The 24111-nt window shown below is 38.4% G+C and overlaps 2 protein-coding genes across 3 annotated transcripts in view; both read left to right on the top strand.

Annotated features, from left to right (window-relative positions):
* The window catches only part of ssh2b (slingshot protein phosphatase 2b), a 37159-nt gene extending 32424 nt beyond the window's left edge, over positions 1–4735 (top strand). The window contains exon 15 of the mRNA XM_067424380.1: positions 1895–4735. Within this exon, the coding sequence (XP_067280481.1) occupies positions 1895–3169 (1275 nt within the window). The 3' untranslated portion in view covers positions 3170–4735. The remainder of the gene's footprint in view (positions 1–1894) is intronic.
* Positions 4736–9428: 4693 nt separating this feature from the next.
* coro6 (coronin 6) overlaps positions 9429–24111 on the top strand; it is a 32746-nt gene continuing 18063 nt past the window's right edge. For both annotated transcript variants that reach the window (XM_067424091.1, XM_067424090.1), the window contains exons 1-3: positions 9429–9611; positions 14303–14502; positions 21972–22094. In XM_067424091.1, the coding sequence (XP_067280192.1) occupies positions 14305–14502; positions 21972–22094 (321 nt within the window). In that variant the 5' untranslated portion in view covers positions 9429–9611; positions 14303–14304. The remainder of the gene's footprint in view (positions 9612–14302; positions 14503–21971; positions 22095–24111) is intronic.

Raw genomic sequence — 24111 nt, 5'->3', positions numbered from 1 at the left:
GAGTAAGTGTCAAACTTTATTAAAATCAGGATCCGTTCTCATACCGTGTCTCACCCATAACCATTTTGAGTGAAGTCTCATGCCCCACACTGCCACCCACTGTTGATGAGAAATGTTGCATGGGATCATTCATCGGTCATGGTGTTAATCAATCTGCTGAAGTTGCATTGGAGTTGTATGCACATGTAGAGTGAAAGGTGAAGTGTGTAATTTTGTGACATTACACTGCTTTTACCCATTCCAGTTCCATGTTCCTTTGTAAACTAAAAGAACATCAATTGTATATTGATGTACTATAAAGTTTTCATCCCAGCTGTCAATTTAATTTACACCAACAATCTGAATGTCCCGAAAAACAACTTGCAACAAATGACTTGCGGATTCAGTAACCATGTCTTGAACATTGGGCCCCGCACCAATGTTCAACCGATTGTTTTTATTTTTTATAAAGCATAAAGAAAAGTGAATGAAATTCTAGCTCTAATTCAGTTTGGGAAATACTCATTTTGGGACTATTTGCAAATCATATTTGCATTAATTTGCGCCAAACTTGAACCCCGCCTGCTTTGATTTGATTGGCCATCTCAATCATTTTAACAATTACAAGGGCTATTAGACCGCTGAGGCAGACCATACTAAAAATAAAACTTTTAAACGCTTTTGTCATCCTAAAAGACACAGATATTGAGGGGGACAATGTGCCATTTCTAATTATTGGAGGGAACTTGTCCCCCTCATTGTCTATGGTGGTTTACGGCCCTGATCTGACAGATCTCCATGCTAGCTCCTCATTCATATGACTAGTTGACGCAAAAGTCATTTTTTTTATATATATATTTATTCCACCACCCAGAATGCAATAGCAATTATGCTTTGTGCCTATAGAGGCACACACATTATACACTTCACCTTTAAAAGACAACTCTGGCGAAAAATGAACCTAGGAGTAATTAACAGATGGTTAACGAGTAGATCGTTCTCTGGGATGCGTTGTCATGAAAATCGTATGTAAAGAGTTTTATCTCTGAAAACAGTTTAGCTTATAACGCTAGTGTATGGGGCATAGAATAACTCAAATTAAATCGCTAGTTAATACCACTAACAAGGCTAAAAATAGCCTCACACTAACACGGTAGCATAATGAGGGTCCCTACATGCAAACCGAAGCATTGAGAACTTGGTAAGTGTACAAACAGTTTAATAAGAAGATACTTTATAAATACAGTCCATTAAGCGTATATAGACAGTAGCCATCTTGGAAAACAGTCTTGACGAGTCGAGCCACAAGTGCTGTGCTAAGTAATGAACTGGGACTTGGAATCTCATACGGGACACCTTCTTCCCTTGTAGTTAGTCAACCATTTATTTTATTAAACAGATATAATTCATGCATTTCCATGTAATTAGATTTCACAAACTTAATTCCAATCGACCAGCTTGCTCAGCACAGCGTTCGTGACGTGACTCGTTGAGACTTTTTTACAAGATGGCTCCTGTTTGTATACGCGTAATGGACTGTCTTTATAACATGTCTTCTTATTAAACTGTTTGTACACTTACCAAGTTCTCAATGCTTCGGTTTGCATGTAGGGACCCTCATTATGCTACCGTGTTAGTGTGAGGCTATTTTGAGCCTCTTTAGTGGTATTAACTAGCGATTTAATTTGACTTATTCTATGCCATACACAGCGTTATAAGCTAATCTGGTTTTAGAGATAAAACTCTTTACATACGATTTTCATGAAAACGCATCCCAGAGAACAATCCACTCGGTAACCATCTGTTAATTACCCCTAGGTTCATTTTTCACCAGAGTTGTCCTTTAAATCACAAAATAACGGACGTACATATTCAATACAAATGACCTCCTTGTGCTCCTGTGTTTCTGCTACAGGAGAGCTGCAGTGTCTCAGTCCATAACATAGTTTCAGAAATGGAGTCCATACAGCACAGTGTAACCCCTCCCCCCCTTCCTACCAGCCGACCTGTTTCCTGTAGCAGCAGTGAGGAAGAGGAGTTCACTCCAGCCACATCAGCAGAAGCTGAAACTGAGAAGGTGGAGCATGGGAAAGATTGGCCAGAGGGCAGCGTGCGCCGAGCCACCAGAGAGCTCGAGCAGAAGATCAAGCAGGTGGTCTCGACAGTGGCACCGGCGTCCTCGGCCCCCGCATGTCCGTCACGGCGCTCCCCCATCAACACCAGCAGCAGAGAGAAAACTGAGGAGACCTCGACCCACACGCACCTCACACCTGATCCGAGCACTGTGTCAACACACCATCACCAGCCTCAGAACAACACGGACAAGATGGAGAAAGACGGGAGTCTTTCAGCTGAAGAGGACCGAACAGGAAGCAAAAGTGAGAGACGACTCGGGGAGGGAGAGCACAGGAACACCGGCCTCGCGCACTCAAGACAAAGCCATTCTGATTCATCTCCAGTTGTGGTTCTCCAGCTTGAGGGAATCACCGAGCAGGAGAGTTACACTGACTTTGACTGTCCCCTGGGACACTGTCCAAAGGACATGAGAGAAACCTGGGAAACCCTGAAAGAGCTTGGGGCGTTCCTCTGGCAGGTGAGTGGCTGCTTGGACAGGCGGCTGAGCCAGCCTTGGTCAAGGAGGGAGCAAAGAAAGGGCCGGGCTACGCGAGAGAGGACCAAAGAGGTGGAGGCTCGGATCCGGCAGGCTGGACTGACCCCACCCTCAAAGATGAAGCGATCGGCCTCGTTGGCCAAGCTTGGGTCGTTGGAGCTCTCGACCATCGACCTAAACGAGCTCGACTTGATTCCCGCCTTACTCCCTGCTCCCACCAATAAGCCACGGCCCCACTCCTACAGTGACGATACCTCAAAAAAGAAGTGTGTTTTGCCTCGGTGCACTCCTGCTCTCCCTTCCTCTCCTGTTTCGTCCACTGGATCTCATACACTCGGACACGCAGAGAATAACGATAAGACTGAAGAGGGGGAATATAGTGACTATGATGCCATGCCACTGCCACTCTCCTCACCCTCCAATCGGTGTTGGAGGGAGGATAATGCACAGGAGGAGGCAGGCTACGCCCCGTTACCTGCTCCTGCCTCGATACCCGTGGCAGCACGCCAACAATATGGGAGGACACATCCCCTGCGGAGGCTGAAGAAACGAACTGTTAACCCTTACCACACTATGTGACTTCTATTCTGTGTGTGCGCGAGTGTACGTGTGTGTGTGCGAGTGTACTTGTCTGCACGTGTGAATTTGTAACTAAAGGGATAGTTCATCCAAAAATGATCATTCTGTCAAAATTTGCTCACCCTTGTGTCAATCAAAACCCGTATGACTTTCTTCTGTGGAACACTAAGGTCATTGAAAGTCACCAGGGTCCGAAACCAAAAATGTTGGACCCTGCTGACTTTCATTGTATGGATAAAAACATTCTTCAAAATATCAATTTTTGTTTTTCCGTAGGAGACAGTCTTCCACTTTTGGATCGACATGACGGTGAGTAAATGACAGAGCTATCCGTTTAACTTGCCACGCATACCTCAGTGGGCCTTATCCAACCGGAAATAAAACAATGTTTTAGAGCACAATGTGATTTGAATGTTTTTGGTGGGATTGATGGCTCATAAAATAGAAATTGTGTAATCCTGACCCATCATTTGAGTAGGAAAAAAATAGCTGCTCTGGAGGAACAATGAAGTGCTATGACTGATATACTTTTTGCACAGTGTCTATCAGGTCGCTCTTTGCATACTATGGTAGTACATTACCACTTCATTCTTTACCTGTCAGTCTATGAACGAAACCCACAATTTTCTCTGCTGAATTGGATTGGACTGGAGGTGTGTGTGTGTGTGAGTGTTGGGGGTTGAAGGAGAGACATGGATGAGTGTTTAAATACAGTTAGAAAAGAATGACATGTCATTGTGAGTGTACAATTATTACAGATGTGAGATTAATGTGTATGCATGTTGGTTTAATGAGAATGGGATCAGTTCTGTGGTACTCGTAGAATGTAGAGTTTATGGGCCTCATTGTGCGTATGTATATTTTGTGGATGTGTATGAAATCTATACCTAAACATGAGCGTGTGTATATTTTCCGTCTGTTTTCGGTGCAGTTTCTTTCTTCAGCATTTTCTGTTTTATTAAAGGGACAACAAAAAAGAGACTTGGGGTATTTTAATATGCACTTTTTATTATTGTTTTATGTTTTTTTTAAACTGTGGTTTGTATTCTGGAAGCATGCTCCCAGGGTATGTATTTAGAGTTGCTTGTAAGGGTGTTTGTTGTACAGTAGAGCAAAGAAAAGAAAGAAAATGAAAATGTGTCTTTCTGTTTGTTGTAAGACTGGAAAAATATTTTCTCTTTTTATTGTGCTTAAACTGTGACAATTAAAGAAAATGTCAAATTCACAAAGTATGTTTTGGTATTTTCAGGGAAGGGGGTATTTTATGGTTCGCAGTCATACATTTTGTTTTGGAACACTTTGACTTTTTATTACAATGTATTATTTTTCATGCCTAAAAATGTATCTTAAAATGTCAGGGGAAAATATTTTGTTGTAATAAATAAATAGGAATTGCTCTCAGTGAGTCCAGTCTCTGGAATAATTATCATTATCCAGTAATTATGAATGACAAGAAAAATAATATAAATCTATTGGTCAAAAAGAGTGAGAATCCTGTATTAATATAAATATTTTACTTGTATATAGTTGTTCATATTGTTCAGAAATAAAGTTAAGTTTGTTTGACTGATGCTTGCTACAATTTAAAAACTGAAAATGTACATCTGATCAGATCTTCCAAAAGGATCCTGTATTTTAAGCCATAGCAGATAACATTTAGAAATAAACCTAAATTTACCGTAATGCATGAAAGCTGTGTTCCGAAGGGATAAATACATGCCATATCTGATTAATTTTATATTTAGAAGATCCACTGAACTGATGTATACCTAAATCAAGGGTGCAAAATGCAGGGATTTATGCTGTGCTCACAGCCACCTGACCTCGGTGAGTGCTCCCACTGCAATCTATAACCCTGTCACCGGCCCGAGAGAAATAGCCCGACACCGACAGCCGTTTCAAAAATAGACAGGACCGCCTTGACCCCCCTGCCCATACTCTACGGCAAGCCATTTTCACATTTAACATTTGAATTTCTAGTTAGTAACTAGTATATAATCAATTATTTCACCAGTCTCATGGAATATTTGATTGTGATTGTCTTGATTGTGATTGTCTGTGACATCCCAAGGACTGATAATGAAACCTTATTCTGTGAATGTGTGAGACTTCCAATTCATTAGCTGCAATATGGAAATGGTATGAATAGTGCAATAAATGGTAAAACTTTGCATTACAAACCAGTTTATAATTACGACAATACAATAAAATAATATGATAACTAAGAAATATAAGTTTGCAATACATTGCAGTTAAGTTTACAAATGGCCATGCCTGCTCTAATGTGGGGGAAAAGGGTGGATAACAGACTTCTCATCCAGGTATGTGAAGCTGATGCTTGTTTCATGTCTCGAGTCTCTCAAATTCAAAATGTATGAATTTGGTCTCCTTTCATACAAACTCAGTGGGTGGTATTTTGTGTCTCAATTATTGATGAAAATTCTGGCATTATTTACTCACCCTCATGTTGTTCCAAATCTGTAAGACCTTTGTTTTTCTGCAGAACACAAACTAAGAGTTTCTGACCCCACATAGACTGCAATGTAATTACCACTGTTCAACATGGATTTTATGCTTTATTGGACAAAAAGATTTTTAAACTTTGACTTAAAAGGGCAAGTTATCCCAGAGTCTGGGCTGCTGAGACAGCACGGTCACTCCTACACTTCAACCTCAACTCGGGGATAAATAAGAGTCTATGGCTGGATGACTGGAGTGATCTGGTTGGACAACATGATATTCTGGTATCTATAGCACGAGTTCAGGCTTTTATTTGGCATGCTCATTATACGCAAAAGTAATATTTTACGTGAATCTAGTGTGCAAAATGTACCTGTTTGGTAGGATTAGTTGGGTGTGTATATTTCATATTATATGCATGCCAAAAGTCTGTATCATATGTACACAAAAAAAGTGTCATATGAGTCAAAAAGGTAAGATAGAGCCATACAATTTAGTTATTTATAAACGAGAAGTAATATTTTAAAGGGGGGGTGAAACACTCAGTTTCAGTCAATCTCATCGTGTCGTTTACTGATGTTTACTCACGCGACGATAGCCAACAGCATATACGTTTGAAGTAGTTTTACTCACCGCCTGCTTCCAAAGCAGGACCGAACCTTTATCGCTGGGACCGCTTTGTCAAAAACACACTTCTTTGGTATGTTTTGGTAAGTCCTGACAGCAGTGAACGGTGGAGATCCACTTTGCGACGCGACTGAAGTGATGTTGTAAAGCTTCTGGTCATTTCTGCGTTCAAATCGGTTAAAATGCAGCGCTGCCTTCCCGGAATGCTGTGCTGAAGCGTTGAAGTCGCTCGACGTCACCCATAAGAATAAAGTGGAGCGCGGCGCGACCATAGGGCGCGTCAGAAGTGTTCACGGATGACTGGATCTGCACCTTGAAAGAGTGTTTAAGGGCGTGCATTTCCTCTCTCGCTCTAGTCACACTCGCGCGCACCCTACCGGGAGAAGAGCCCGTACGGCCCATACAAGGACCTTCCACTCTGTTCACGTCAAGCCGAGCCATACTAAAAAAAAACTCTCCAAAACTTGTGAGAAACCGGAAGGAGTATTTTTAACACAGAAATACTCCATCAAACCTCCAACATTAGTTTTTGAAACTTTGTCTATGTTTAGGATGGGAATCCAAGTCTTTAACAGTGTAAAAAGCTCAGTATGCATGAAACAGCATTTCACCCCCCCTTTAAAATCCACTAATGCAATGGCAACAAGTGTAAGGGAGAGAACTGGAGTGATATCCCATTTATGAGCACCCATCAGCAGTCTAGCTGCTGCGTTTTGAACTAATCCCAGAATAAAGTGAGTTACATTATATCCAGCCTGGAAGAGATAAAGGCATGGATTACTTTTTCAAATTTTTTAAAAGAAAGAAATGTCTTTACTTTTGATAAAAGACAGAGCTGAAAAAAGCATGATTTCAATGCTTGCATTTATCTGCCCATCAAATTTCAGAGATTCATCAAACACCAGATTTTTCACACAAGATGACAGTCCACCAAAGTTTAATCGGAAGGTCCAAATACTATAATTTCTGTTTTACTCTCATTGAAATTCAGAAACTTTCGGGACAACCAGGCCTTTATATCCAACAAACAGGCCATACGAGTGGACAAACCATCCAAATATAATTTTAAGGGCAGATAAATTTGGGTTTCATCAGCGTAACAATGTAATGAAATTATAGTATTTGGACCTTCCGATTAAACTTTGGTGGACTGTCATCTTGTGTGAAATGAAAGCCCATATGTTCTAAAGATAGAACCTTTTGGGAGCATGCATGAGGAAAAAAGAATAGGACCCAAAATAGATCCCTGGGGAACCCCACGGGATAACACAGCATTACTAGAAGTAACTTAACTGAGAAACTTCTGTTGGTAAAATAAGATTTAAGCCATTCCTGGGCACTATACCTTTAATGCCTGCACAATGTTCCAAACGGGCAATAAGAACAGCATGATGTACTGTATCGAATGCAACAGGTAAATCTAAAATCATCGGACCACAAGCTATTAGTACATCATTAAAAACCTTCAAAAATGCATCTCAGTAGAATGATGTTTTCTTCAACCCAGATTGAAACATTTTAATTTAAAGCAATTGTTGGAGGACTGTTTTCTCCAAAGTTCAGTTTTTTTTTAAGCAAGGGTAGAAGATCATAACTCATACCAGTTTCTAAACAGCTATTTATCATAATCAGAAGATGGGAACCAACAACATCAAAGACTTGTTTAAGGAAATATGGAGGTATAACATCAGTAGAAGAGCCTGAAGGCTTAAGGTGATCTACTATTTCTTGAAGAATAAGTGCCAGGAATGGGTCTAAACTTACTAAAAACAGCAGTACAAGTAGAGGGATCAGAAGAATATGAATTTATCCCCAATCTTAGATCCCTTATTCTATTGATAAATCACTTGATAAAATCTTCACACATAGATGAAGACACATCTGGAATATCAACAAAATTCGATATCGTAGCTACTTCTCAATTTTGTTGCTAATGCAGCTTGCAGAGAGCCCACCCACACGCTCTTCTGATTCGTTGTGATTTTTGATTGATTGATCTCGGGTCGAGTCTGGTTTGCCGCTGAAAATCTTGTCGCATCGTGTCTGGTTAGGACACGGTGGTAGGCTGTTAAAAAAAAATCAAAGCTGCAGCAGATCTAAAAGCAGCCAGCATCATGAACGGTTTATTTCCCCTGCTTGTTTGAATGCCATGGCAACTGCCATAGGTAAATGCCCTGTGCAGAATGTTGTAAATAGATGTATTATTGTAAATGGAAATCATATTTAGGTCACAATTGTCAGTTTTTTGTGAGCCATATCTGCTTCAAAAGGGCAAGCTGTTTGAATTTGGACATGTCTAGATTTGTGTATGACCATATGGATGTGGGAAGGTTGGAAAAACTAAATATAACATTAAAATAAAGCAAATTAATGCTCATGCATCTTCTGATGTAATCAAATTATGTAAACATAGTATACGTAGTATGTTTGCGTTGTTGTTGTTGTTTAACACATTTTGCCCTATCTCTATGTCTGTTCTATGTCTGTTTTTATATTTGTATGTTTATATTTGTCAACACACATTTACACACATTTTTCCCCCCTTATTGTTATATACTATATGGTATTTTTGTTATTTTTATTTTTTCTGTGAAAACGTTTGCACATTTGAATTATCAGGAATTATCAGTAGGCTAGTAGTTGTCATCAGTATGCCAAGTTTTCTTAATAAAAATAAAATAAAATAACTTGCAGACCAATGATTGTCTGGATAATCTTCCTTATTGACAACTAGTGCTGTCTACTTGACAATTCATTAAAACTCCAAAATAAATAAACATTCATCAGTCAGTCATTTTTAAAACCAAGTAGGCCTTAGGCTATCATTACTTTTCCTCAAGTTGACTGACTTGTGTACTTCCACCATTGCTTATTTTTCAATGGATTGTCAAGTTGGCTTGCCATACATAGCCTATACACCCCGTCTGTGCACTTATCCAGTCCCCCATCTCTCTCTCTCTCTCTCTCTCTCTCTCTCTCTCTCTCTCTCTCTCTCTCTCTCTCTCTCTCTCTCTCTCTCTCTCTCTCTCTCTCTCTCTCTCTCTCTCTCTCTCTCTCTCTCTCTCTCTCTCTCTCTCTCTCTCTCTCTCTCTCTCTCTCTCTCTCTCTCTCTCTCTCTCTCTCTCTCTCTCTCTCTCTCTCTCTCTCTCTCTCTCTCTCTCTCTCTCTCTCTCGATGTTCAGGAACAACTAGTGAGGACGAACTCGCACTAGTTCTGCGAGTCCGTACCAAGTTTGTGACCTGGAATAAACGAGACACTTCTAAAAGCGCAGCATCCAGAGGAGCCGCTAACCGTCTTGAGAAAAGGAAGAGCAAATTTAAAGACAGAACCAACGTATATTCCCCAAAGACAGAGGTAAGTGCTTCATTTGATTGACAGTTTACAGATGCAGTTCCTCGTGATGATGGAATGCTGCATTGTGACGACACGCGCGTTTTCTAGGTTTGTAAATTCTGTTCTTTTCTGTCACGTACTGACTGTGACATCATCATAACCTATCAGCGCAGCACGTTCTGCTTGATTATTGAGTTGATATAGGAATGTCTATAGTTAAAGACCAGGTGTGCGCGGAGCATATTGAGAAGAATAGCCGAGGCGGTATACACCGATATGGGCATATTTTCATTCTGCCCCTTTGTACATTTGGAAGGATCATGTCTAGAGGGGACAGAGGGGGGAGACACGTGGTTAGTTTGGCATGACTATATTAGGAAAGTGGCCGTGTCTGAAGAAGACACTGAGGGGGCCTTCTCACATGGGACAAACTGTTGTGTGGTTTAAAGACACTGCATTCTGAAGGGGCTTAAACAACTTTACCCATGTGGTGTCAGTGTGTGTCGCAAACTTTAATATTAACATTTGTTTTTGCAATAGCCTAAATGAAAACAGTTATACATGTGTAAATAAAAATAGTGCTGCTGTTACAACTTAACTTACTCCTAACGCTAGCAGAAAACATGGATGTTTTAAAGTATGCACATGAATTCCTTTCATCACCTAAAATTTTAATTCAAGATGGTAAAAAAAATGACAAATATTTTAATTAAACAGACTTTGTAGAATCAGATGATACTTGTTATTTAACATCAATTAAAAAACAAAAAAGTTATGGCCCAACGTTTTATTGAATAAGGTTACATTTGAAAGTGTTTAAGGAAAATTTGTGTGTAGCCTAAAATGTATCATGTAAATCTTTTATCAAAGACTTCTCATACTTTGTTGATTCTTTTGTCCATTACTGTTAGCACTGATTGCAATCACATGAAATAAAAGGCTGGACAAACTCAAAATAACACTTCTCGGAATATTGGATACAAAAATGCATAAAACCGAACAATTAACATAATATTGATGAGAACATGATCCACTGCTCACCCCCAAGACTTCTGGGGGCCCTAAGCAAAACTTTATAAGGGGGACCTGTCAGTGCTTCATATAAATAAAATAAAATGACCCCGACCCCTTAATCGTTTTTTAAGCAGTTTCACTATCAACCAACAACAGTGAGTTGAACAGTCAGTAATACAATAATAAATAAAATGGCAAATACAATAGACAAAAGACGCTTACTACTAATAATAAGCATACTATACAGAATTTTAATAAAGTAATCAAATGTACAAAAATAAAATAATACATAGTCTTCACTGTATGAACTAAATTTGATTCTTGAGTTACTAAAATTATTTGGTGAAAAGGGGTGAATGATCTCATTTACTTTCCCAACTGTTTATGTTAGGACATAACGGACTGCATTAAGTGAAAACCCCCCAAGATGGACATTTTGACATATTTTTTGCATAAACTTGTCTGTTTAAAGCTACACTATGTAACTTTTCCGTCCGAGGAAACAAAGTCGAGCACAGAATCTTGGGACATGTGGTCTTCACCTAACAGCCGGTGGGAATGAATCAGGCTAGGACTGGGGCAGAAATCATGTTTATGGATGAGATTATTAACGTTACTGTAGTATGAAGCAGAGCAGGACCGAGTGTTGAGGGAGCTGAGCAAGGCCACTGGAGCAATTGTTACGGAACACACGGCTCGATAGTAGCGGGACTTTTATTATGCTGGGACACAGTCGCCGGTGCCATTTCCGCTTTTCCGGTCATGAGTATGAGGTAACGCAGCTCTGTTCATCATATCAGATACATTTGAGTGTGTTTAAAATTATGTAATGACATTACTTTGTGCGTTCGCTCAGCGGCTGCTATGACATGTTCACACTGCTATGGCGGAAACCGAGGGTAATGCAGAAGTGACGCAATTGACAGGCGACTACCTCAGACGTCCAAGTTATAAATAGCAATTTTCTCACGATTTACAAACAGTTGGAAGCATTTGGGATATTGTAAGAACTCAACTGAACAACATATTGGCCTGGTGGTTTTTGGATATTTTACTGCAAAAATCCTATATAGTGCACATTTAAGCACACACCCAAAGCCCAAAGTAGCTTATACTTGTCCATATTTCTCTCTGTCTTTGATCATGCACACAGATAGCCTATGTATTTAGGCTGTATTTATAAAACCCTGTAACTTGTGTATTTTGCATATAGGGAGGACCCGACACTGAGACAATGAACTGAACAAACTCGGGGTTTAAATAACACGTCAAACTAATCAATGAAATAGAGAATAGGTGCAGATCATAATAAATCAATGAAAAACCAAAGAAACTAAACTCAACTACAGAAAATTGAACTAAAACACATGCAAAACCCACCCAAAACAGACATTAAACCCATAATATCTGTATTAATAAATTTAACTTTTTACCTCTTTTATTTCCCTGGTAATCCTTAAAGGCCTACTGAAGTGCCTTGAAACGCGCCACATTATTCAATGTGTTGACGTAATTTCCCCTGAAACGGCTCCAGCTGTTAGCAGCTCCTCCCCTTTTTTGAACCAGCCAATAGCGTATCGTTAATATACAGTTTGACTAGAGCACAAGAGCGGACCTTTCTGTTTGGTTAAGCCAGTTTCCTCCTCACTTTGAAATGCAGCATTCTGTGCAGAATTCAAATGGGTCGATATGTTTGTTGTCTGCGCGGACTCGCGCATATGATCCGCGCTGCGCTCTTGTGTCTGTAGTCTAAATTTAGACCAGAGCCGTTGGTGTGTGCGCTGCTGCGGTGCGTGAAACTAACGTAAAAACAGACTTGATTCGCCTCAAATGAAAGCATATTTACACGTTTAGCCTCAGCTTCAGCAGTGTAGGGGGTGGGCTTTAGATTCTAGAGAGCATTTTGATTGGACAGAAGATTTGACGTTGCGATGATGTCACAAAAATCTAAGATTTGTTTTAACGTAAGTGAGAGACTGTAAATTTCGAATGCTTATATCTCCTAAATGCAAATTTTGTCATAGTTTTTGGAACAGACCAGCTTATTTATAACTTTAAGGCTAACACAGTCATACTAAACGCTAAAAAACTGATTTCAGTGGACCTTTAAAGCTAACTTCTGCTGTTGCTACAGGAGGGTCAAACAGGATTATTATTTTATCCCTGTGGCTAATTTCTAATTTCTAATTGGTTAAACTGGCATCTGTGTTACAACACTCAAATATTTTTACGCCATGGCTTGTTCTCTGTTGTTCAGTAGATGCTATTTAGGGTATTTTTGTGTTGATGTTGCAGATTGTGTATCTGTTTGTTTATGTCAAACAGACATACATGATCTGTTGAAACCAGTGTTGGGGAAAGTTACTTTTAAAAGTAATGCGTTTCAGTATTGCGTTACCCCCTAAAAAAGTTACTAATTGCATTACTTACTTACTTTTTATAGAAAGTAATGAGTTACGTTACTTTTGTGTTACTTTTTCTCACCTGTGCTGGGCTTGCTTGTTTGTTTTTTAAAAACAACAAAAACCAACAGCCTTTCACACCAAAAGTGAAATGAAAAAACCTCAGGCTGAAGAAAATGCTAATTCATGCCTGCACAGTAGAGGGCGCAGAAATCTTTCAGCGGTACTGGATTGCAGACACAAAAGAGGAAAGAAAGCAATAAAAACAAACAAAATGTAACACAATTGTGATGTTAAACTTAATTCATTTTAGCATGTTTGTATGGATGAAGTGAATCCCTGAAGGTCAGCAGCAAAGACATTACTTAATAAAGTGAAATTAATAGATAAAGTATATTTGTATTAATTAACAGGTTTACTTATGTCACGTTTGTGTAATATTTTTGAGTTTGCATGAGTAAAAGCATGTTCACATCTATTCTAGATCTGCAATAAACATCATGTTCACTCAAAAGAAAAGATAATTACACCACAGTGTACAGTAATATGTTTATCATAGTTATCCCTGTCTCCATATCATATTTCCTTGTTATTATTCTTATATTAGGCCTATTATTACTGTTATTAATAGACTATAACTATGTGTTCAATGTTAATATGAATAATGCTTTATATTACTGTAATTTTAATATGAAGCTGTGTATTCAGAACTTTAAATAGGCCAGTGTTTCGAGGAGGGACAAGTAATGTATCTTACTGACATTATTAAAGCAATTTAATGTTTTATTATTATTATTATTATTATTATTATTATTATTATTATTATTATTATTATTATTATTTGTTTATGTTGTTACTATCATTGGCGTAATACATGTTAATACATGTACAGAATACAGGTTTAGAGGTTAGTGTCTCATCAGCCACACATTTCTAATCAGTGTTGTACTAACCTTTTAATTGCAAAAAAAAAAAAAAAATCCAGCATTTTTTTAAATGACATATTAAAAAGTGGAAATAAGCTACATGCAATAGTCAACACAAACAAATAACAGTTTGATAATTATTGATTTCTGAGCAACTTTACCATGAAGTATACACAAAATAATAATTAAATATTGTATGTATTATATAGGATATTTTGTGTGTCTATATATATATATATATATATATATATATATATATATATATATATATATATATATATATATATATATATATATATATATATATATATATATATGCACACAATTATATGTATTTGATACTTTACCACCCTTTCTCTGTTTTTCACAGCCATGAGTCGCAGCATTGTGCGCCAGAGTAAGTTCCGGCATGTTTTTGGGCAGGCGGTGAAGGCAGATCAAGGTTATGATGATATTCGGGTTTCCAAAGTGACATGGGACAGCTCATTCTGTGCAGTTAACCCAAAGTTCCTGGCAGTTATAGTGGAGTCCAGTGGCGGCGGAGCCTTTCTGGTCATGCCTCTCTTAAAGGTAAGTACCTTGAGAGAACTTCTGGAACATGTGAAGTTTATGGCATTGTCAGGGTACAATAATACCATATGTGGTCCTAAATTCAGTGGATGTTATATGTATATTTATACAATGTATATGTATGCCATTCAATCTTTGTTGCTATCACTTTATTTTGACGGTCCACAACTACATGTCAACTCAAATACATGTGTATTAGTAGACTGTCTACTTTAAATCTGCTAACACTTTGTTGTGATGCTCCCCCAACAATAGGCATTCTACAGTCACTTGTTCTACTAACCCAAACCACACCTCACTCTAACCTAATGTTAGGTTAGGGTGAGGTGTGGTTTGGGTTAGTTGAGGTTAAAAACTTTAACCTCTACTAACCAGGTTACTTACTTTTTTGGTTTAACTTAAAAAAGTAAGTTACCTGGTTGCCGTAAAATTTTGAGTTTATTGAAATTAAAAATTTGATTTGATACAATGAAGGAAATTTGTTTAATAAATAGAAACTCAAAATATTATTTTATCTGAACCACATAAAATGTTTAATAAATCATGAAAATAGCACTGTTTGGCATGTTTCACTGCGTCATCAGAAATAAACCACGCACAATTACCCAATATGCTTATAAAATCTTTTAATAATATTTTAAAGCTTGTCGACTCTCAAAAAATGTGCATTGTAATAACTCAAACATTTTATTTCAATGAACTCAAAATTTTAAGGTAACCAGGTAACTTTTTTTCTAAATAATTTTTTACAGTGTACTGAGTTTACTAATACTCTAATGAGAGTTAGTTGATATGTAGTCGCAAGTTGCTAGTAGCTACAATGTCTAAAGTGGACCATTGAAATAAAGTGTAACTCCTTTGTCTATTCTCTTATCTTCATGGGACTGTATTTATGGGTATGTTTGTTCAAGAGTCTCAACTGGGGCTCATGTTAAGGATGCCCATCCCCCACATGGGCTTCCATTTCACCCTCATAGAGGCAAAGGTTTGGACCCCATGGAAACAGAGTACATAAGTTGCATATGTTGTCTGAAACCATTTCTGTGACATACCGCAGCTGAGTTTAGAGATGATAAGTAAGCATTTGTGAGTTGACGTAATCTCCATCATGCGTTGTCATCATTCTCTTATCTGTTGAACTCTAGCAGCTTGCATTGCAATACCAGCAAAGCAATGGAAATCATTTGAGCAATATATGAAGATCTTATGTCCATGTATCTTATCATCTATAATATTTGATCACAAATATTGATGGAACTATGATAATTAAAGTATTTTTTTCAATATTAGATTTCTACTACTGTTTATTAAAGTGCTGCTTCACCAAAAAAATGAAAATTCTGTCATTAATTACCCTCATGTCAGTCCAAACCCGTAAGACTTTTATTCATCTTCGGAACAAATGAAAACTTTTTTTAAGAAATCTACGCAACTGACACTTTCAAGCTCCAAAAATGTAGTAAAGACATCATTATATTAATCAATGTGGCTCCTAGCCGGGCTCTGCCCCCCTATGTACTTTCGCTCAATTTTCATTTTCCTTCAGTGCTCCGTCTGGGATTGCGGTATATTGTCTGGTTTTCTCCAGTCAAATTTTAACCGGTCCAATCAGGGAACAGAGAGAGTGGCTGAGAACGATGACACTGATGTTGTGCGCTAGTTTGAGATGACATCGTCACGACCAAACTTTAGCGATTGGTTACGGCAGATCCAGAAAGCTCTGGGCAGATCCAATAGTTTTAAACTTCAACAGAGTGCAGCCTTCAAGAAAGTTAACGCATGTCAATGGAGAGTGGCCAGACTCTCTGTACAAATCAAATGTACGAGAGTCTGTAGGATCAGGCTATGTGGCTCCAGTGGTTTAACCTGAATTTTATGAAGCAACTCGAGTACTTTGTTTGGGAAAAAAAATTTGTCTTTATTTACAAATTATTAATGTGAGCTAACTCTTTAAGTTCATGTCATCTGTATATCGGCATATTCATTTTTATGTTCCTTAAGAACTTCTGAAATCTGTCGGTTTCTTCAGAATGCACCCATGCTTCTTTTTTACCTTCTGTAAGACTCATCATTAAACTGACACTGACAAATGTGATCATATGATGTTCCTATTGGGATTTCGCAGATGTTTTCACAGTGGTTTCAAAAAGTATTTGGATACCTAAAATGCCTAAATGTCATTACATTTAAAACCATGGCTTGTTTAATTTTGTAGCACCGAACAGTTTAAAAGAATGAATGAATGAATTATTTCATTACATAAAATGTATTTCCAATATTACTAATGACAATATTTGTATGATCACTTTTTACTTAGGTAACAGAGTTGACTAGTTGAGCTTGATGAACACAGTTACTGTGTAGAAAGGGGCCAAATAAAGTTTGGGGTTCCATGCTAAAGTTGGGATGTAGCTGAAAGTGTTAAAAAATACATTATTTTGGGGTCAGTAAGGCTTTCTTTTTTTTAAAGAAAGGAAAACATTTTATTTAGCAAGAAAATTGATCAAAAGTTACAGTAAATAAATGTATAATATTACAAACTCTTTTGGATTTGGCAGATAGACAGATATTTGGACACTTAAATTTGCTTAAATATTGCCGAATATTTAGTGCTAACCATATCCCTACCCCTAAATCTAACCCTACCCACAAGTTATCCCTAAAATCAGAAGGAAATGATAGGTGAATAACATTGTTAATAAATTGTAAACTTGCCCCTTAAATCTAATTGGTTGATTAGATGTTGATCCTGGACCATGTTACACTTGAGCCCCTTTCACACTGCACGTCGGACCCGCAATATTCCCGGAACATTGCCGGGTCGCCTTCTGTGTGAAAGCAACCACGTCCCGGAATTGATTACCGAATTGAACCCGGGTCGGGGACCTAGTAACATTGCGGGGTTCGACCCGGGACGAGCGCTGTGTGAACAAAAGCCAAAACTAATGCCGCAACGTGTACGTAGTTATCGTGCGACTCCTAGAGCTTGTTTTTTCAATAGGCATGAAGAGCTAGTCGGTGTTTTAAACAGAGAGTGTTCGTTTACAAAAGAAACTAAAATGAAACAAGCAGAAATGTGCGCAAACTGGACACAAGTCGAGACCACGGAGCTCCTTACTTTCCGCGCTGAAGCTGAGATCGCTCGCCATTATATGTCACATCTGGATGTGACATGTCAACTCGATCCGGGACCGTTACGGGTTGTGTGTGAAAGCGCACATATTATGGTATTTGGCTGGCAGTGTGAATGGACCAAATCTAGTGGCCCGGGAACAAATGCCGTGTCGCATTATCCGTGTATTTGCCGGAATCGCAGTGTGAAAGGGGCTTTGGTGGAATCATGTTCACCTGTGTGGTCTATGTAACACTTTTTAAAAATCAGCAAAAGCGTTATATAAATCAAATTTATTATGAAACAAAAAAGCAAAAAAAACTATTATGTACATAGTTTAGCCCTATTCAGTGTCTCTTTGCCGCTTCTTGACTTGCCTGTTGGACTTAAATGGAGCATCTCTTGTGACTGTCCAGCAATAGTCTGCAAACATTGAATGGCTCCATTTGCCCCCATAGTGTTTCCTCGATTGTTGCAATGTCCAGGTGAAATTGCTCGCCATTCTCGTCGCTCAATGCTGCAAAATCTAGACGAGAGTGCAAAAGAATGTATCTTTAGCGCAACCGATGCTTTTGTATGCCTCGAGGAGGTCTTCCACCAACAACCTGTAGTTGTCTGCCTTGTTGCTTCTGACAAAATGTATTGCTTGTAACCGGAAGGCTTTCCATGCCGTCTTTTCCTTGCCACACAGTGCATGGTCAAATGCATCATCTCGAAGAAGTTCACGAATCTGAGGATCAACAAAGACACCTTCTTTTATCTTAGCTTCACTTAACTGTGGAACTTTTCCACGGAGGTACTTGAAAGCTGCTTGCATTTTACTCACGGCCTTGACAAAGTTCTTCATCAGACTAAGCTTGATGTTTAAATGTGGGAACAAAATCTTCCTTGATTTAACAAGTGGTGGATGCTGAACATGTTTCCTCCCAGGCTCGTACGGACATCTTTCTTGATGTAATAGTAATCTCTTGCACGACTATCCCATTCGCAGAGTACAGTCTGCAGACTAAGCAAGAGCGCGACAACTTTTAAATCACCACACATGGAGATGCTGAGTTTGGCATTAAAACATCTTCAATTATTAGACGAATCAAAGTCAAACATAATATATTGATCCACAGTCCACAGCAGTGCATCACATCGGTGGATCCATTTTTTCCCCGTTTGGGTCCATCAGTTAATGCCCTTTAGTGTTGCCTCTTTGCCGAGTCACGAGCGTATATCAGCAGGCCTGGATAGACACGCTATAAATACCCAGCTAGCCATCTCCCCTGTGCTCAGTCTCAGGCAGGCCAAAAGAAAAACTCCCTTTTCAACGCCTCATCACAGGGTTATAAATACACACCGCGAGTTATGAGGAGGGGAGTGACTGGAGAAGGAGCAGCCGAACACAGAGCTAACACGTGCTCGCATTAGCTCAACCCGAATGACAAAATAACATCAAAGTTATATCGGAATCATTAACTAGAATCTCTAACAGAATGTCTTGATAACACTAGTTCAGAAATACATGCTAGGCACTTTCCAAAACTAGGATGGAACAAACAAACACGAAGCTGTGTGTGTCAGTGAAAGGCGGAGCTTAACCTACAGAAAATGTTGATCGTCAAACTAAACATTTACTGTTTCATCTATTTTATACTTACAATACTGTGCTACAAAACATTAGACTGGGTAAACCCCACCTGATCTGCCGGTGATTTGACTATCCTACTTGTGCGGGAACCAATCACAAACCAGCTTATCCTCCTTACGCGCTATTGGCGGGTTTAACAGGATGACGGATGGAGAAGCGATGGGTCGTTGCCCTTTGATCACGCCTTTTGTGGTCTGATTGGTTGAAGGGACTATCCAATTGCGGACACAGTCATTAAAATTTTGCTTGATGATCATGCCTCTTGTTGTCTGATTGGTTGAAGGACTATCAAAATTGAGTACAGAGTCATTTGAATAATGCTCGTTGATCACACCAGTAGAAAGTGACTCCCCAGACCAGTGTTCAATTTTAAATTGAACTTGGTCTGGTGATAGCCAGATTTAAATGTTTAAAACCCTAATTTGTATGATTGTGTACCACTAAACATTCAATGTATGAATGAATGAATGATTGTTCCCTCATAAACTAGAGAATATTTGATAATATATATTTTAAACTTTGGTAACAGGGTTGAATAGTAGAGATTGATGAACACAGCCTTTAATTTCTGCAAAATCTGACAACATGGAGTGAGCTAGGCCGTACAAAGGGGCCAAATAAAGTTACTTCAAGTGTCTCACAATAATAATAATCTTTGATTTATTAATGGAGAGAAATTATGCTGTGACAGGGCTGCATACCAAATATGGGATGCAGGTACAATTTTGAGGTCAGTAAGATTGTATTTGAAAGAAATTAATACTTTCACTTTAGCCTGGCTCTGCCGTCCTATATTTTCGCTCAATTTTCATTTTCCTTCAGTGCTCCGTCTGGGATTGCGGTATATTGTCTGGTTTTCTCCAGTCAAATTTTAAACGGTCCAATCAGGGAACAGAGAGAATGGCTGAGAACGATGACGTTTATGTTGTGCGCTAGTTTGAGATGACATACGTCACGACCAAACGTTAGCGATTGGTTATGGCAGATCCAATAGTTTTAAACCTTCAAGAAAGTTAACGCATGTCAGTGGAGAGTGGCCAGACTCTGTACAAATCAAATGTACGAGAGTCTGTAGGACCAGGCAACTTTTATTTAGCAAGTGACAGTAAAGAAATGTATTCTATGAAAGAGTTCTGTTGAAAATAAACGCTGTTCTTTTGAGCTTTCTATTCATCTAAAAATCATGAAAAAAGTAATCATGGTTTAAAAAAAAAAAATAAAAAAAAAAAAAAATATATATATATATATATATATATATATATATATATATATATATATATATATATATATATTAAACTCCAGGTCGTGCTGAAAAAACAAAATCTTAAACTCCATAAAGCTTTTCAGCAGATGGATGCATGAAGTGCTCCAAAATCTCCTGATAGCTAGCTGCATTGACCCTGCCCTTGATAAAACACAGTGGACCAACACCAGCAGCTGACATGGCACCCCAGACCCTCACTGACTGTGGGTACTTGACACTGGACTTCAGGCATTTTGGCATTTCCTTCTCCCCAGTCTTCCTCCAGACTCTGGCACCTTGATTTCCGAATGAAATGCAAAATTTGCTTTCATCCGAAAAAAGTACTTTGGACCACTGATCAATAGTTCAGTGCTGCTTCTCTGTAGCCCAAAAGTGGCTTGACCTGGGGAATGCGGCACCTGTAGCCCATTTCCTGCACACGCTCTGGATGTTTCTACTCCAGACTCAGTCCACTGCTTCCGCGGGTGCCCCAAGGTCTGGAATCGGTCCTTCTCCACAATCTTCCTCAGGGTCCGGTCACCTCTTCTCGTTGTGCAGCGTTTTTTGCCACACTTTTTCCTTCCCACAGACTTTTCTGAGGTGCCTTAATACAGCACTCTGGGAACAGCCTATTCGTTCAGAAATTTCTTTCTGTCTTACCCTCTCGCTTGAGGGTGTCAATGATGGCCTTCTGGACAGCAGTCAGGTCGGCAGTCTTGCCCATAATTGCGGTTTTGAGTAATGAACCAGGCTGGGAGTTTTTAAAAGCCTCAGGAATCTTTTGCAGGTGTTTAGAGTTAATTAGTTGATTCAGATGATTAGGTTAATAGCTCGTTTAGAGAATGTTTTCATGATATGCTAATTTTTTTAGATAGGAATTTGGGGTTTTCATGAGCTGTATGCCAAAATCATCAGTATTAAAACAATAAAACACCTGAAATATTTCAGTTGGTGTGCAATGAATCTAAAATATATGAAAGTTAAATTTTTATCATTACATTATGGAAAATAATGAACTTTTATCACATATGCTATTTTTTTGAGAAGGACCTATATATATATATATATATATATATATATATATATATATATATATATATATATATATATATATATATATATATATATATATATATATATATATATATATATATATATATATATATATATATATATATATATATATATATATATATATATATATATATAATATGTTTTTTAACATTGGTGATAATAAAGGATCTTCTCAGCAAATTCTCAGATTTCTGGAGAATCACGTGACACTGAAGACTGCATCACAGGAATACATGACATTTTAAAATATAGTAAAATAGAATTTGTAATTTGTAATAATATTTCACAATGTTACATACTATTTTTTTTTACAGAATTTTTCATCAAATAAATGCAGGCTATGTGAGCTTCTTTAAATACACGCCTTAACATTATCCTTTTTTCCTTGTTTTTATATGCTATAGATGGGTCGAGTAGACAAAAACTACCCTCTAGTGGTTGGACACTCAGGGCCTGTTCTGGACATTGACTGGTGTCCTCACAATGACAACATCTTGGCCAGCTGCTCTGAAGACACCACTGCCATGGTAATCATCATGACAGACATTCATAAACACCTCCACTGCCTGCCAGCTACCCTTGTAGTCATAAACATGTTTCAGTTGCCTTTTTTTCACACGAGGGAAACATGTCTCCATATACAGTACCTGCTCACACTGGAGTGAAAGATCACAGTGACTGGCAATAGTGTTAATATGAAGGGTGATGACTGGAGTTAACGGTACGGGCATGGGACAGGAGCTGGTATTTATAAACACATGTTAGAACGGAGCTCTTATCCAGAAACCTGTTCACAAATAAGCCATTGGTAATGACAGACAAGGAAAGATGGGCCTGATGTGTCTATAGGAATGAGTCATTCCATTTTCAGCAAACACTTGAACACGTGCATGCATGTGCTCATGCACACACACTTCTGTATACAGTGACCGTATAAAGTATTTAGACACATGCTGCGTTTGCGCCATGTCATAATTAGAGTAATTTCAAGATGATGTGATGTTCTACTCGGAGATGTTCACTTCTTTGTCCTGGGAATTATGCATTTTTGTGGCAACGCTGTCCATGGCTAAATGAATCTGCAGGTGAAGTTCTCAGAAACTTTCCAGCTTACAGGTTGTAATTACGATCTCCAAGTAGGATGCGAATGCCGTTTATGCTGAAATTTCGTGATTGCGGTAATTATGAAAAGCCGTGATTGCACCCCAAAACCCCACATGTATAAATGTCCGTTTCTTTGTTTCTTTGAAATGGACCATTTCTGAGTGACTTTTTCAGTGTATGCCACTGTACAAAATCAAGACAAACAGGATTTGGACACTGTGATGGTCAAACTCATGCAGGACATGTTCATAGTTAGTGATGATTTAATAAATGTATGAACCTGAGGAAAAATAACTTCATACATCCAGTCGATCAAGATTCATTGGGAAAAGCTCTAGAAGTATTTGCTTGTAGATGTCAGTTGGTTCGATGTTTTGTATCTACTGTAATGCCATTTTGAAAATGTGAGTATAAATACTAAACGTATTTTATAATGTATTAAAAATAGGTATCAGATGCATTTCCTCAAAGTTGAGCAAGATGATGTGAAGATGTATTGTATTAAATAAATGCTATTAGAGCTATTTCATTACGCTACATTACAAACGTGAATGGCATGCACTGAATGCACTGCTGTTAGAGGAGGTTAACTGCAGCTGTCATCTGTGCTGGCATTGCTGCTGTGCTCACTGAACACCAAAGGAACAACACAACATATTGCGAAACTAACTGATTCAACTTTTTAGGTTTACTTATATATTATATATCTATAAGTATACCCAAAAAGTTTAATCGAGAGACTAATTATGCTTGTTACTAACTTTTCTATTATGTTACTTCTATTATGCTACTACATTATCTATATTAACCTGTTTAAGCATATGCATATTTATGTGTGTGTTTTTTTATTGCATTTTAGTCTGGTTGTAGTCGCATCGTTCTCTATAGGGCACCGCTGATTGGTTCTTGCTGTATCAGTAGCCAATGAGCTTGCTGCTTATAGTTTATAATGACATTCTTCTTACCATTGAGTCTGGATCAAGTGCATTACTTATCCTCCTTGACTTTAGCGCTGCCTTCGACACTATTGATCATGGTATTCTTATTGATCGCCTGGAAAATAGTGTCGGACTACAGGGCCCTGTCTTACGCTGGTTTGAATCATACCTGACAGAGAGAAAATTCTCTGTTAAACTGGGTGCTAAATCATCCCCTCCAGTGGAGATTAAATATGGTGTCCCTCAAGGATCAGTTCTTGGTCCCCTGCTATTCTCCCTATACATGCTGCCCTTTGGCTCCATCCTTGAAAAACACAACTTAAGATACCATTGCTATGCCGATGATACATTATTTTATTTACCCATTTCCCCTGGTTGTACTTCAGATATCGAAACTATTTTTAGCTGATTGGAAGACATTAAATCATGGATGGCAGAAAATTTCCTCCAGTTGAATACCAAGAAAACAGAGATGATCTTATTTGGATCCCCCAACACTTCA

This window comes from Pseudorasbora parva, chromosome 18, assembly GCF_024679245.1.
Source record: "Pseudorasbora parva isolate DD20220531a chromosome 18, ASM2467924v1, whole genome shotgun sequence".
Classification (NCBI taxonomy): domain Eukaryota; kingdom Metazoa; phylum Chordata; class Actinopteri; order Cypriniformes; family Gobionidae; genus Pseudorasbora; species Pseudorasbora parva.
This window is presented reverse-complemented; position numbering and strand designations above follow the sequence as displayed.